The sequence below is a fragment of the Lactuca sativa genome, chromosome 4 (assembly GCF_002870075.4).
Source record: "Lactuca sativa cultivar Salinas chromosome 4, Lsat_Salinas_v11, whole genome shotgun sequence".
Classification (NCBI taxonomy): domain Eukaryota; kingdom Viridiplantae; phylum Streptophyta; class Magnoliopsida; order Asterales; family Asteraceae; genus Lactuca; species Lactuca sativa.
Genome location: NC_056626.2, coordinates 51,675,495 through 51,690,327, shown reverse-complemented (window position 1 = coordinate 51,690,327; position 14,833 = coordinate 51,675,495). Strand labels below are relative to the sequence as shown.

At 39.3% G+C, this 14,833-nt stretch overlaps 1 protein-coding gene across 2 annotated transcripts; it reads left to right on the top strand.

The window, feature by feature from the left end:
• Window positions 1-10,354: 10,354 nt before the first annotated feature.
• LOC111902050 (uncharacterized) lies at window positions 10,355-14,350 on the top strand. Of its 2 annotated transcripts, none has more exons than XM_023898003.3 (4): window positions 10,355-10,630; window positions 11,133-12,183; window positions 12,255-12,511; window positions 13,457-14,350. In XM_023898003.3, the coding sequence occupies exons 2-4, from the start codon at window positions 11,165-11,167 to the stop codon at window positions 14,170-14,172; spliced, it is 1,992 nt and encodes a 663-aa protein (XP_023753771.1). In that variant the 5' UTR covers window positions 10,355-10,630; window positions 11,133-11,164; the 3' UTR covers window positions 14,173-14,350. The 2 variants fall into 2 exon arrangements, with proteins under 2 accessions (XP_023753771.1, XP_023753722.1); XM_023897954.3 differs by having other exon boundaries at window positions 10,356-10,630; window positions 12,255-12,532.
• Window positions 14,351-14,833: the final 483 nt, after the last annotated feature.

Genomic DNA, 14,833 nt, shown 5'->3' with positions numbered 1-14,833 from the left:
TGTTCTGAAGAAAATGGCAGAGAAAGATGAGGAGAAAGATGAAGAGGCTATCTTGATGAAAAAGCTGGAAGAGATCAAGAGGAAGAAAGCTGCTACTAACCCTTCTATGAATGCTCTTATTGTACAGGGTTCGGCAGAGGATGACGAGTTCGATGGCGTACAGGTGTGGTCGACCGACTCAGAAGATGATGAGGTGAGAAAGCCTTCACATGGAAAGGCGTATGTGGCAAGAGGTGGTGAAAGTAGCGGAAAGTGTTTGATGGTGACTGACGTATCTCACATGAGGGGATACAATACAGATGGTGGAAATGAGGACACCAAGGAGCGAGAGGACTTATGCTTCACAGCAAAACCGCTCAGTGTGCAGATCAATGAACTTGATGAATTGATCAAGAAGGTACAATCTCTTTTTATCTCGTTCAAAGTTCCACAGAAATCATATGAAAAAGAATTAAATAACTTAAATTCAAGAATCTCAAATCTGGATAGTTGTTTAACTCATACATGGGTCACCAATTCTAACCTAACTGACCAAATAAGCAGGGTGTCATCCAAGAGTGAGGAGCGAAGGATGTGGATTGAGCAGAAGGAGTCGGAGCTGATTAAGTATAAAGATGAAAACATTTATTTACAAAGAGACAATTTGAAACTTTTAAAACAAAGAAATGTTTTTTGTTTGATTGCTAAAAGACTTTATGCTAACATTACTCAACTGCATCTGAATTGTGAAATAGGGCAGAAAATACATCGCATGATTTTACCCTTCCTTGAGTTTAAGGAGGATGAAATCGATGCTAAAGCATACAACTGTGAAAGTGTTGTATCGTCTGATGATGTGAATCCCACTTACATGTATGGTCTGGACAAAATAGAATCTTTTATAAAGTCCAAAGACCATAAGGACATGTTGAAAAATCTTTTGGTTGAAAACTATAAGCTGAAACAAAGGACCGAAACCATACAAAAATTTGACTCATTGAGTGCCAATTTAAGTTCAGAAAATAAAATTGATGTTGAAAACGCATCTGAACTTAATGAGGACGATGATATGAGTGAAATTTTTGTAGAGGATGTAGTCGACTGTTCTGAGTTTGTCAAGAGCAAACCCGAAAACCACAAAAATCTAATTTCTGAAAATTTTGTGGAGTTCGCTCGTTTGTCACAAAATGAGTCCCCGATTCTTGAAGAAAAGGCTGTTGTGTACCAAAAGGTGAGAACAACACCAAATCAGATGTATAAGGTCACAGGAGTAACCGAGCATCAAACAGCTGAACTCACTGCCATAGTGAACGAAGATAACGCAGATGGCTGTGATGAGTTCTTCTGGTCAGCTCCTATAGATAATGTCGATGAAACAGTTGGTTTGTCAGAGCGAACGTCCTGGAAAACAAAAGGAAGATATGTACCAGAGCTGCTGAACAAGCCTGACAACTTTGACGTGCCAAGCACTAGTGACACAAAAGAAATACCTGTAGAAGAGGTCACTTCCACAAGCGAAACATCATCTGTGAAAAGTGAACCGGCTGACAAGAAGCTGAAACAAAAGGCTAACATCCACAGACAGCCGAAACAAGTGAAAAATCAAAAGCAGCAAAGAAATCTGAGATACAAAAAGAATCTCTTAGAGCGAAAGCAGTTTTGGCGATCTCAAAACGCCCATTTCTCCTATCATGATAAAAATTCAAAGCCAGAGAAAAAGACCTTCAGGCCGCATGAGGAACAAAACCGAAAGGACAGGTTCGGTTCAGAGAACAACAACAACCAAAAGGACAGGTTCGGTCCTGAAAGCAACAGCTACCGAAGATCCAGGTTCGGTCCCTCCAATGACCATAAACAAAAGGGTCATTTCGAACCACAAATCAGAAGAAATTCTCATTCTAATTCTTCTCATTCTCAATTCTCTTCAAAACCCAATTCCGTTCCTGCACAGAATTCAAAATCATCAATGAACTTGAAAGGAAAATCGAAGATTTCCTCACTCCAGGAAAACCGAAAGCAGACTAATGCCCAACTACCGAAATCTGAAACCAAATCGTCTGTAAATAACCCTAACAAAATCAAAGTTTTCACTATTAAGAAGAAAGATGAAACAACATTAATAAAAAGAACATATCTTGTTGATGTTTCTCTTACTATTCCTGTTCCTATGAAAGGCTCACGTAGACCCAAGAAACTTTGGGTTCCTAAATCTGCTTAATTTTTGCAGGTTATAAGTGACGAGCAATTCGACGAAGAATGGTACATTGACAGTGGCTGCTCACGTCACATGACAGGGAGGAAGGAAGAGCTAAGAGAGTTTCGATCTCTTCAGAATGGTGGGAATGTCAAGTTCGGCAACAACTCTTATGGAACGATAAAGGGTTATGGGATGATAACCAATGGAGACTTCACAATAAGAAAGGTGGCGTACATTGAAGGGCTACAACATAATCTCATCAGTGTGTCTCAACTGGTGGGAGGTACCGGTCTCAAAGTTTCATTTGACGATGAAGGTTCAGAAATCATAGAGAAGAAATCAAAAAGGGTGATTCTCAAATCAGAACGCAAAGGCGAAATGTTTCCTCTCAATCTAAAACCAATCAAAGGAAATCCAGCTATATGTCTTTTATCCAAAGCTCACTCTGACGAAAGCTGGTTGTGGCACCGAAGGCTCTCGCATCTCAACTTCAAAGACATCAACAAGCTTGTCACAGGAGGTCATGTTAGGGGTCTCCCATTGCTCAAGTTTGATCGAGAACATTTGTGCGCTGCATGTGAAATGGGGAAGCAAAGTCGTCAAAGTCAACCATCCATTATAAACACAAAAGTTGTTGAACCACTTGAATTGCTTCACATTGACTTGTGTGGTCCATCATCAATCGAAAGCATTGGCGGTAGCAAGTATATTCTTGTTATTGTTGATGAATTCTCACGTTTTACATGGGTGTTCTTTCTGAAGCACAAATCTGAGGCTACTCCTAAGCTAAAGATGTTCATTAAGCAGGTTGAAGTACAACTGAGAAAAGTTGTTCGCAACATCAGGAGCGACAATGGACTGGAGTTCAAGAACAAAGAATTTGAAGACTTTTTGGCAGAAAAAGGAATCAATCACAACTTCTCAGCCCCCTACACGCCTCAACAGAACGGAATTGTCAAAAGACGAAACCGATCCTTGTGTGAGGTGGCCCGAACGATGCTAAGTTTCGCTTCTCTTCCTTTATATTTTTGGGCTGATGCTATTGATGCGGCTTGTTTTACGCAGAACAGGTCTTATCTCAACAAGTGCTTCTCTCTTACTCCTTATGAGGTCATCAATAACAGGAAGCCGAACGTGAAATTCTTCCATATATTCGACTCACGATGCTTCATCTTCAACTCCAAAGAACATCGTAACAAGTTTGACGTTAAAGCTGATGAAGGAATCTTTATGGGATATTCTCTTACTTCAAAAGCTTACCGAGTCTTAAATAAGCGTTCAAGGAAGATCGAAGAAACATATTATGTGACTTTCGATGATAACTACGTCAAAAAGCTAAAGGCTTCTGAAGAAGCAATTGGAGAGATATTCACTCAAACAGGTCAAGTCACGGCCTCGATTGCTAATCTGTTCGATCAGTTTGTGGAATTATTCGATGAACCTGAGAAAGCTACTCTCTCGGAAGCCAAGGCAGCAGACAACAAAGTCGACCATCTGAAGCAAATTGTTGAAGATGCAGCCAAACGAATGGGTGAAGGAGAAAAAGTTCCAAACGAACCTCCTTAGCAAGGCGCTTCAGTTGAGGGGGAGAATCCTCTTTCTTCAAAGCAACCGAGCTCACAACTTGAGGGGGAGAATTCTATTCCAGTTCCACCCAAAAGCTCAACAGCACCCGAAAGCTCAACTGCACCTGAGAGTCCTGTAGCACCAGAAAGTCCAGCTACACCTGAAAGCTCATCAGTCGAGGGGGAGAACTCCGACATGTTTTTCGATGACGATAGCCAATCTGAATTGGAAGAAATGGTAAACGTTGAATTGGATCCATCCTATGATCCAAATTAACCTCCTCTTGTTAAATAGACCAGAGATCATCCTGTATCTCAGATAGTGGGTAATGTCTCTGAAAAGGTCCTCACCCGATCTCAACTGAAGGCAAAGCAAAAATCTCTATTCTCCAAAGTAGAGTTCTGCATGTATAATTCTTTCGTATCAAAAGTTAAACCGAAGACAGTAAATACTGCTCTTGATCATTCCGACTGGGTTCAAGCTATGCAAGATGAACTCAACGAGTTCGAAAGGAACAAGGTATGGCGCCTCATTCCAACTCCTAAAGATGCCTCAGTTGTTGGTCTCAAATGGGTATTCAGAAATAAAATGGACAAGGAAGGCAATGTGATTCGAAACAAAGCTCGTCTCGTGGTGAAAGGATACTGCCAGGAAGAAGGAATTGATTATGAGGAAACTTTTGCTCCAGTAGCAAGGCTGGAATCTGTTCGAATATTTCTGGCCTATGCTGCACACAAGAACTTCGAGGTCTACCAAATGGACGTGAAATGCGCCTTTCTGAATGGAGAACTTGAAGAAACGGTTTACATGGAGCAACCTCCTGGTTTTGTCAATGAAAAGTACCCAAATCACTGTTATATTCTGGACAAAGCAGTTTATGGTTTGAAACAAGCACCTAGGGCATGGTATGAAACGCTAACCAAGTTTTTAAAGATGTCAAAATTCAAACAAGGTTCGGTTGACCCAACCTTATTTCGTAAGAAGGAAGGTAACCACCTTATGATTGTTCAAATCTATGTCGATGATATCATCTTTGGCTCAACGAATCCTAGCTTAACAGCTGAATTCAGAAAGCTGATGGAGACTAAATTTGAAATGAGCTCAATGGGTCCGATTAACTTTTTCCTTGGTTTAAATATTTGATAGGGACCCGAAGGCATCTTTATCAACCAGGAAGCATACACCAAGACTCTTCTTTCTAAATTCGGCATGATGTGAGACTCAAAGGTCAAAGTTCCAATGGCATTCGGCACCAAGCTCACACCATCCTTGGAAAAACCTGCAGTCGATATTACGTTATACCGCCAGATGATTGGGTCTTTAATGTACCTTACTGCTAGCAGGCCTGATATAATGTTTTCTGTGTGTTACTATGCTAGGTTTCAGGCGAATCCTCGTGAACCACATATGCTTGCAGTGAAAAACATACTCCGGTATCTGAAACAAACCACCTCCCTCGGTCTATGGTATCCATCAAACTCAGGTTTCTTCATTCAAGCCTACTCAGATGCAGACCTTTGAGGATGTGGTTTAGACAGGAAAAGCACCACTGGAGGCTGCCAATTCCTAGACGGGAAATTGGTTAGCTGGCAATCAAAGAAACAGACATGTGTTTCTCTGTCTACAGCCGAAGCAGAGTACATCGCAGCTGCCTCCTGTGCATCTCAAGTGATTTGGATCCAAAGCCAGCTCCGGGACTATGGACTCAATATGAAAAAGATCCCACTATATTGCGATTCAGAAAGTGCAATTAGGATCTGTCATAACCCAGTGCAACATTCCAAGACAAAGCATATAGAACTGAGGTATCACTTTATTAAGGATCATGTGGAAGATAGGAACGTCGAAATTCACTTTGTTCGAACCACTGATCAACTGGCTGACATCTTCACCAAAGCTCTTCCTGAAGCAAGTTTCAATAAAATTCTACAAGGGCTTGGAATGATGGAATCGGAGTCAGTGCCAAAGACTACTTCTCAAAATTAAAAGTCGGAAGCGAAATGTACCGAACGTTCAGGTTCGGTTCACATGTGTGCCAAAATGAACCGAACGCTCGAGTTCGGTCCTATCATCTGATCTTCGCTTATCACTCAAAGGTAGTTTCTTTGGTTGTAAACCTTTTGTATCATTTTCTCAAATTTATCTCTCTTATTTTCAAAGTTTTTTTTGCAACCGAAATAGACCGAACGCTTGGGTTTGGTTCCAAAATTTTTTTAACCGAAATAGACCGAACGCTCGGGTTCAGTTCCAATTTTTTTTTGTGTATCATTTTTTTATTCTTATTTTTTCTTTTTTCTTTATTTCAAAAATTCCAAAATCTTTTTATTTTTTTTTTGAAATCAAAAACTCCAAAAACATTTTTTTTGACGTTATTTCTTTTATCTCTTATTTTTGTGTGGCTATTTGTGTGAAAATTCTTTCATTAGTTAAGTGTCCCTAGAAGCATGCTGTTGTATGTGTCCAAAGCCTCACCTGATTCTGAATAATAGCCTTACTGACTTGGTACATACAAACCTTGTCTTCCCAATCAGACTTTCATATTTATTCCTATCATGAGCTACCTAACTCTCTTCTCACATGAGATAAAAGTTTTCTGCTTGGTCCTTATTTTAACAGCACAGGTACTTTGGTTTTTCTTTACACCATCTACACTACTTTTCTCCATCTCATTCGCTTCCTAAACGTAACCCTTGAGACTCTCAGAAATTACCACTGAGGTTTACGGTTACACAATTTCTGTGTTTATGATCTTAGCTTCGTGTCACTACGTACTAAGTGAAACCCACAATTCAATACCTACTATGCATTGACGGTGAACAATCAATTTTGCTCTAGCTTTCAGTAACGAATTGGCGGACTTATCAATGAGGATGGAACGTAAAATCTCTAATTTTCTTTTGTGTGATTCCTATGAAATCGTTAAATCCCATAACATTTCTTCCCTTGGAATCCAGTTTTAATTTTTTTTTTTTTGAGATTTTACATAAACTATTTTACATTACCACTTAAATTCTTTCAAACCTACTTGTTCAACAGACTACATTGGTCTCACAAGTACTTCGTTCGATTACTGTCTTATATCAAGATCAGGAATTCTGAACTGAAGTGAAAGCCACCCAAATTAGCCTGATTAAAAGAAGCCTTTCAACACTTCTCAATAAGTGTCTGATCGTTATTCAACGGGAAACCACAAAAACACTTTAAAGTCTCTCTTGACTTTGAAGGAAGAGATTCGTGCCCGGGATCCATTGTTTCGTGTCTTTATTGACATCACAAATTCCCTTATATGTGTTGCTTTATTTCCACAATCCTAGTTTCATTAGTTACAAGACATATTTTTTAAATGGGATTTGAAGTCATAAAAGAGTTGTGGCTCACATTGATCCACGTGGTCAATTTTGCTTTAAGATGACGTTTAATCTAAAAGGATAAGATGCTGACTCAGGCGGGAGTCCAATCGATTTGATTTTCAAACGGCGCTTGAAGGCTAGGCGTGCGAAGTGGAACCGTTTCGTTTAAAAACGGCGCCTGATGGGAAGGCGTGTGAATCGGGACTGATATTCTCTCTCATGCGTAATCATCGGTGCTAACAACTGTCACGCATCAATCACTTCCGAAAAACCCTTCGTATTTCCTTCGAAGATTTGGGATAGATTCTTCTCTCTCCTTTAGCCACAGTATAAAAGGTAATCTTCACCATTATTTACCTGTTTACTGCACCCAAATTTCAGAGAGCAAGAAATTCTTCACGTATTCTACTGTTCATCATCTCTCCCAACTTCTTCACAACAATGGTGAATTCATCATCAGTTCATGCCACTTCCCACATCCTGCCGATTCGTCCCCAACAGAGTTTGATCATCGATCTTACTCCTCAGGTTTATGATGCCTTCATGTTCCCGATCATCGAGTGTCTCAAATACTCGTCGCTTGCTCCTGCACTCACCAAAGCTGAAGTTGTTCCTATGGAGTTCTTATCCCAAATTTTTGCCACTGCTGCCTCCTACTTCTACAGCAACCAAAACAACCGAACCTCCTCCAACAGGCCAAGCCTCAGGTTCGGGTGTAAAAGATAAAGGGAAACAAGTTGCTGAAGATAGTGACGATGAAGATAAAGAGACCATTGCCGATCTTTTGAAAAAGCAAGGCCGAGACAAGGACGCTGACATTAGCGCTCGGGTTGCTAGAGAGGCTGAAGAAGCTGAACGAAAACAGAAAGAAGCTCACGACCTTCTCGAGAGTAGGAAAACTCTTTTTCCTCGTTGGACTCTTGAGAAGTTGCTGAAAGAAGTCATCGAAACACCAAGCATCTTGTGTCTAGAACCTGTGATCTCTCTAGATCATGTTAATTCTGTTTATTCTCAGTTCGACATGCCACTGACTCGAAAGGCGTTCGTCTTCCATGCCTTTGACAACATTGTCGAGTTCCCTCATCCTCATCCAAAGGTTGACAGGGATTTGGTCGAGTTCTATCTGAGGGCCGCTCAACCACAATATCAAACATGGAGCGCTCAGAAGATAGTCGATGTTCGGGTCCTCAAGCCGTATCTGGAAGGAAACTTCACCAACGTTCGGTTTAAGGTGTTGAGAGGATCTGCCAAGACTGAACATGCCATTTCGCTTGCTGATCTTCCCAACTTGAATCCACACGACTAGATTATTTTGCACATCCTTCTTACAAATGAAGCAGAATATGGTCCGATCATTGACCACTTCAAAAGGATGCTTGTTTGCTACATCATGGAAGTCGCCAAGATGGATCAGGAGATAGCGAGTGTCTTCAAGAAAAAGCCTACTATTTCTCTTGTTGGCTCAGCAAGTGATCTCAACATAATGCAGATGGGGAAGATAGACCCGAAGAGAAACTCTATTATGTTTACCAGAAACGAAGGCCAAAAATGCCTATTCGCTTTGGCAGACAAACATCTCTACACCACTGCATGTCTGGAACATGTCTTAGGGATTATTCATCGGTGCAAGCAAAACTTAGCTGACGACAAGAAATACTTTGATGATATGATCCAGTGGTACATCCGCTTCAGACAGACAATCCTCGCCATTATCCCTCGTCTGTTTGATACCACCAAGAAGGTTCCGGCAGCTGGACCCAGCAAGAAGAAGTGATAGTCTCGCTCCAAATTGACGCAAAGGGGGAGATTGTTAGGTCCAGTTTAGTGTTGCATCTTTGGGCTCGTTAGCTAGTCTAGTTTTGTCTCCAGTATGGGCCTGTCCATCCGTGAGTACGTTGTAGGGTTTATTATATATAGATGCTTGCATGCATTCTTGAACGTAATGATTTTGATAGAGATTTTATAGCGTACACGTTCTTATCTTTTGTAACCCTAGAATCCTCTACAGCGGAAGTTCTTCATCGAGCTCTACTGAGGATTGAGTTAATCGAATCATTCGACTCATTCAGATCCATACTTGTGTTTTTATCTCACTGTTTTACTTTATTGATTTGCCTGTTATAAAGATCTAATCGATCAAAGAGTTTTAAATACTCATCACTGAGAATTGTGTAAAACACTTCCAGATTAAAGAATTTGGGTGGTACTCTCAGTATTCTTTAATCGGATAAGACTCAGAGAGACAAGAATTTAGAATGTTTTGATGATAGTTTCGTATGTACAAGAAATGAGACCAAAACCGACTTTATGATATTTGTCTGAAAACTGTCATATGATAGTTTCAAACTGTCATAAAACTATAAAAACTGACATAAAAACGGAAGTTTGGATAAGGGTCAAACAATGATCAATTCTCTGAAAATCCGATTTTCTGATGCATTTTAAATATAGCAACATACCCTATATAAAAAAATTTGCGCTGACCTGGCAGCTCGACCCCAGCCAGGGGCTGTCACCCCTTGGACCCCGCTCCCAGGGGCGCTGCCCCCAGACCCCCATTCGTTTAGGGGCTTCGCCCTGAAATGACAGTGTACTTTGAAAACTTGATCAAACTTAAACAAGTGTGTACTATATACCTTCCTTACTTGTTTAATATTTATCAAGATCACTTTTGGTCAACAAAGTAATCCCATTACATTTAAATAATATTGATGATAACAAATTACCAACATTATAACTATGTGTGACGGATAATATGAATTTGGAATGAAATTTGTGGTATAATATAGGTTTGCATGATAAATGTTTTTTAGTTCTTATGGATAAGAAAATCATGGTCTCATGTTTCTTGATTATTTCGAAAGATGTATTGATCAATTAAAAAATAGGTGTAAAAATTGCATGATAAATGTTTTTTTAGTTCTTACGGATAAAAAAATTATTTTTATTATTTCAAAAACAAAATTGTTTTGTTTTAATAAAAAAAATATGTCGACATATAAAATGAAGTATTTTTTAGTCATTTTACTCGTGTGTGTATATATATATAAAATGAAGTATTTTTTAGTCATTTTACTCGTGTGTATATATATATTGTTTTTGTTTGTCAAACACTTAAATTTTTTTATCAATTTATTGCTTATTTTCACTGTTGCAATCCAAACGCTTTTACAAAAACTGGTTATTCCCACCCAATAAACTAATAAATAATAAGCTAACTTATCATACCATTCTCAATATTTAAACAAAAACAAAATAGATTAATTCAGATTGTGGTCTTATCAAACCTATACACAGGCTACAGCCGAGTTGCACCGCTGCTTCTGCTCTAGAGACCGTGAATGAAATAGAGGACTACAGTAAACAATCGCTCCACCAATTATCTGGTTTTCCAATATCAGCTTGCCGGCGCCTTACTTCTCCTGCGCCGTCCATCTTGTCCCTCCGACCACCGATTCCACAATTTATTCCCTCAAAAAGCTTTGAAGATCCTCTTCCTACATTTGTCTATATTAAAAGCCCTAATTTTTACTCTCAAGTGCGTACTGATGCCTTAGCTTTTTATCATCTTCTAATTCATATCTACAATATGATTGCGCTGAAATTTTGCTTTAACATTTTAGAATTTATTTACTAATCTGAAGCTTTCCTCAACTTTTATTCTGTTTCCAGCATATAGGTTTTTGATTTACCTGTGTCGTTGATGTTCCTTTAGCAAATACTCTTGTGTAATAATACTTCCACTGATAAAATCCTCTATATAAAGGGGTTTAGTATGCCTTCGAGTTCAATTTATTTTGATTATCGGGTCCATTGATTCATTTACGTTCATTCAAAGTTAGATTTTAAATTGATTTGTTCTATTAATGGAGTGGATATTAATGTCTGCTTCTTGTATTTAGCCTCATTGTTTATTGAGAACACTAGTGATTCAATAATCACTTAATCATCAAGTTAGGGGTTTCAAATTCATGCATAGTTTCTATATCGTGTCTGCTTTGAGTTTATTATTAAGTTATATGTTAATGTCATCTTGTTAGGTGGTTCTTGAAGATCATCTTGCTAAAGATTGATGGATCGTCAGGGCCATGATTATGCAGCTGCTGCCATGGCATTTGCACAACAACAACAGCAACAAGCTGCTAATATCCAGAACCAACAGCCACCACCACCACCACCACCATACGGTTTTCACCCACAACATCAACAACAATTCCTACCTTCAGTTCATGGCCCTCCTTTTATACCACCACATCCTTCCATCCAACAATTTCCCCGCCACCCCCTCATGCAACAACCACAGATCCACCCTCACCCTCAATCCCATCTTCACCATCTTCACCTCCCCCAACAACAACAACAACAACCACCTCCAAATTTCCCCCCTCATATGCCGCCTCATGTAAGCCCTTCCCCATTCCATGGTCCATATGATGCACCACCACCGCCCGCCCCTCCTCCTTCTGACCCTGAACAACAAAAGACTATTGATAAGCTTGTGGAATATGCAGTGAAAAATGGCCCTGAGTTTGAAGCTATGATTCGTGAAAAACAGAAAGATAACCCTGCTTATAGTTTCTTGTTTGGTGGTGAAGGCCATAGTTATTACAGGTATAAACTCTGGTTAGCTTCACACCCACCTGGTGCCATGTTTAACCCTTCTTTTCCTCCATCTAATGTTAACATGTTGCACACTTCTAACCCTATGATGAACAACCAGTCACCCTTAAATCCTCCTCATTTACCTCCTGCTCCTCAAATGCATCAACAACATCCATATCCACCGTTTTATGAACAGCAACACCATCAGCCTTTTGTCAGCCATGGGAGGCCAGAGTTTGACCAGTCATCCAGGGCTTTCAAAGGTCTCTCTGGCCCACTTCCTTCTGATGTTGCATCAGAGATGAATAACATGCTGAATAGTCTCACAGGGACAAAAGAGTCAATCAAAGGTGCTAAAATGTGGTTCATGCAGAGGTCTCCTTTTGCTCCTGCTCTTGCAGAAGCACTTAGGGATAGAGTGTTTTCTCTTGATGACTCTGAAAGACAGCTGCATATCATTTACTTGGCTAATGACATTTTATTTGACAGGTATGTCTAATATCTGTTATGTTGTGATAGTGTAATATTCTTATGTGTATATTTTATTGTAAAAACTGCAGCTTGCAAAGACGTGTGAATCCTCATGAGATTGATAACGAGGCGCTTGCTTTTAGACATGTTTTAGGCTCTATGCTTGCAAGAATTTACCACAACCCTGTAAACAAAGATGAAAATCAATCAAGATTGCAGAAAATTTTACAGTTTTGGGCATCAAAGGAAGTTTATGATCCTGATACTATCCGTGTTCTTGAGACTGAGATGCTCAGTGGCCCACCTGTTGGTTCTTTTCCTAAGAATGACTTATCTACTATCCCAGGTGATCCATCAGCCATTCCAGGTACCCCCCGACACACACACACACACACACACACATTTTGAGTAGATTACAAAAATGGCCTCTGTGTTTTCTGGCTTTTGCTATGTTTAGTTAAAAAATGTAACAGTTTTCAGTTTTGGTCTGTATTTTATGGTTTCACATGGCTTTTGGTCTTTGGGGCTTTCTGGTTTTGGTCCTAGGGACCAAAATTGATATGAAAAGTTGAAATAAGGACCAAAATAGATATGAAAACTAGAAATAAGGACTAAAATCGATATGAAAAGTAGAAATAAGGACCAAAATCGATATGAAAACTTGAAATAAGGACCAAAATCGACCTGAAAACTTGAAATAAGGACCAATATTGATATGAAAACTTGAAATAAAATAAGGACCAAAATTGATATGAAACTTGAAATAAGGACTAAAATTGACATGAAAACTTGAAGTAAGGACCAAAGTCGACATGCAAACTTGAAGTAAGGACGAAAATCGATATGAAAACTTGAAATAAGGACCACAATCGATATGAAACTTGAAATAAGGACCACAATCGATATGAAAACTTGAAATAAAGACGAAAATCGATATGAAAACTTGAAATAAGGACGAAAATCGATATGAAAACTTGAAATAAGGACCAAAATCGATATGAAAACTTGAAATAAGGACCAAAATCGATATGAAAACTTGAAATAAGGACGAAAATCGATATGAAAACTTGAAATAAGGACCAAAATCGATATGAAAACTTGAAATAAGGACTAAAATCGATATGGAAAAACTTGAAATAACGACCAAACTCGATATGAAAATTTGAAATAAGGACCAAAATTGAAAAATGTTTCAGTTTTGGACTGAAAAAGTTAAACTCAGAAAGCATGAGGACCATTCTAACTTTATTTGATGCAGAATCACATTTCGATTAAAACCTTTTCCATGCAGGACATCCACAGCAAGCATCAGCTTCAAATATGGTGCATTGGCAGCCTGATAAACAAGGTATGATTCCAAATTTATCAGACCAAGAACAACTCCCACCCGGAATGGCACCACCGATTCCAACCCCACAATTCCATTCCAACCCCGGTTACCCCAGCTCCATTCCCCTTCAATCTTCCATCCAACAAATACCACCACCACAAGCACCCGAAAAATTACCACCATACCCTTTATTCCCACCCGGACTAATCCCCGGAATGGTTAGAAAAATGCAAATCGGAAGCGGAGTACCCTATTCCCCCATGAGTCCTCTCGACATTCCAACCGTGATTCCGCCCTCTACAATCTCCCCATCTGAGATTCTTGAAAGCGTATCAAAGTTCTTTAAGGAGATTGGAGAAGTGAACCCTTCAGAAGGACCAATGGGAGCAAAAAGTGATGATGAAGATGAATATGAATATGAAAGAGAGACACCTGTACGTAAAGGGGGTGCGTGTATACCCCCACCCCCTAACCTACAGGTGGACCCCGAGACCGGGACCTACGCGGATGGAACCGTGGAGAAGAAACCCGGGTCGAGTGGGTCCGGGCGGCTCGGGCTCGGGGCGACGGCTAACCCGAATGAAGTTAGTCAGTATGATGATGTTTATACATCGTATAGGAAACAAAGAAGCACAAATTATCATTCTTCCATGAGTGCAAGAGCTTCTACTAGGTAATGGTTGTATTTGTTGATGTCAATTTTTTTTTTAAGGTTTAATTTTGGAAGGTTTATTGTGGGTTAGGTTTTGTTTTTGTTTAATTGTGACCATTGTAGTGTTTTTTTTTAATGAAGGTTGTTGAGATCAAGTGTATACCAAAATTAATTTTAGATGAACGTATTTTGTGTTTCTTCTTCTTGTTCTTCCTCGTATATATCTATCCATGAACTCACTTCTTGTGGCATCTCAACTATAATGAGAACTCAAGTTACACTATTGTAGACAATTCGGACATGGCTGTAATTAGATTGATTCCACACAACTGATTTCAATCTTACTATTATATACAAACAGAAGTGGGCTATGGGCCCGTCTATACAACAAATAAAAAGGCCTAACATATAAGTAGATTATAATTCATGTGGGCTACGGGCGAGTCTATACAACAAATAAAAAGGCCTAACATATAAGTGGATTATAATTCATGTATCGTTTTTGGTAAATCTTAATGTATTGTTTTGATGTTAATAATATATTTGTTAACAAAAAAATCCGACACCGAAACCAAAAAAACCAAAAAACCAAAAAAAAAAACAAAAAAGATCGAAACCAAACCAAAAAAACCCCACTAAAGGCGCACACAAATACCATGAAATTGGGCCAAAAAAGTTTGTGACTG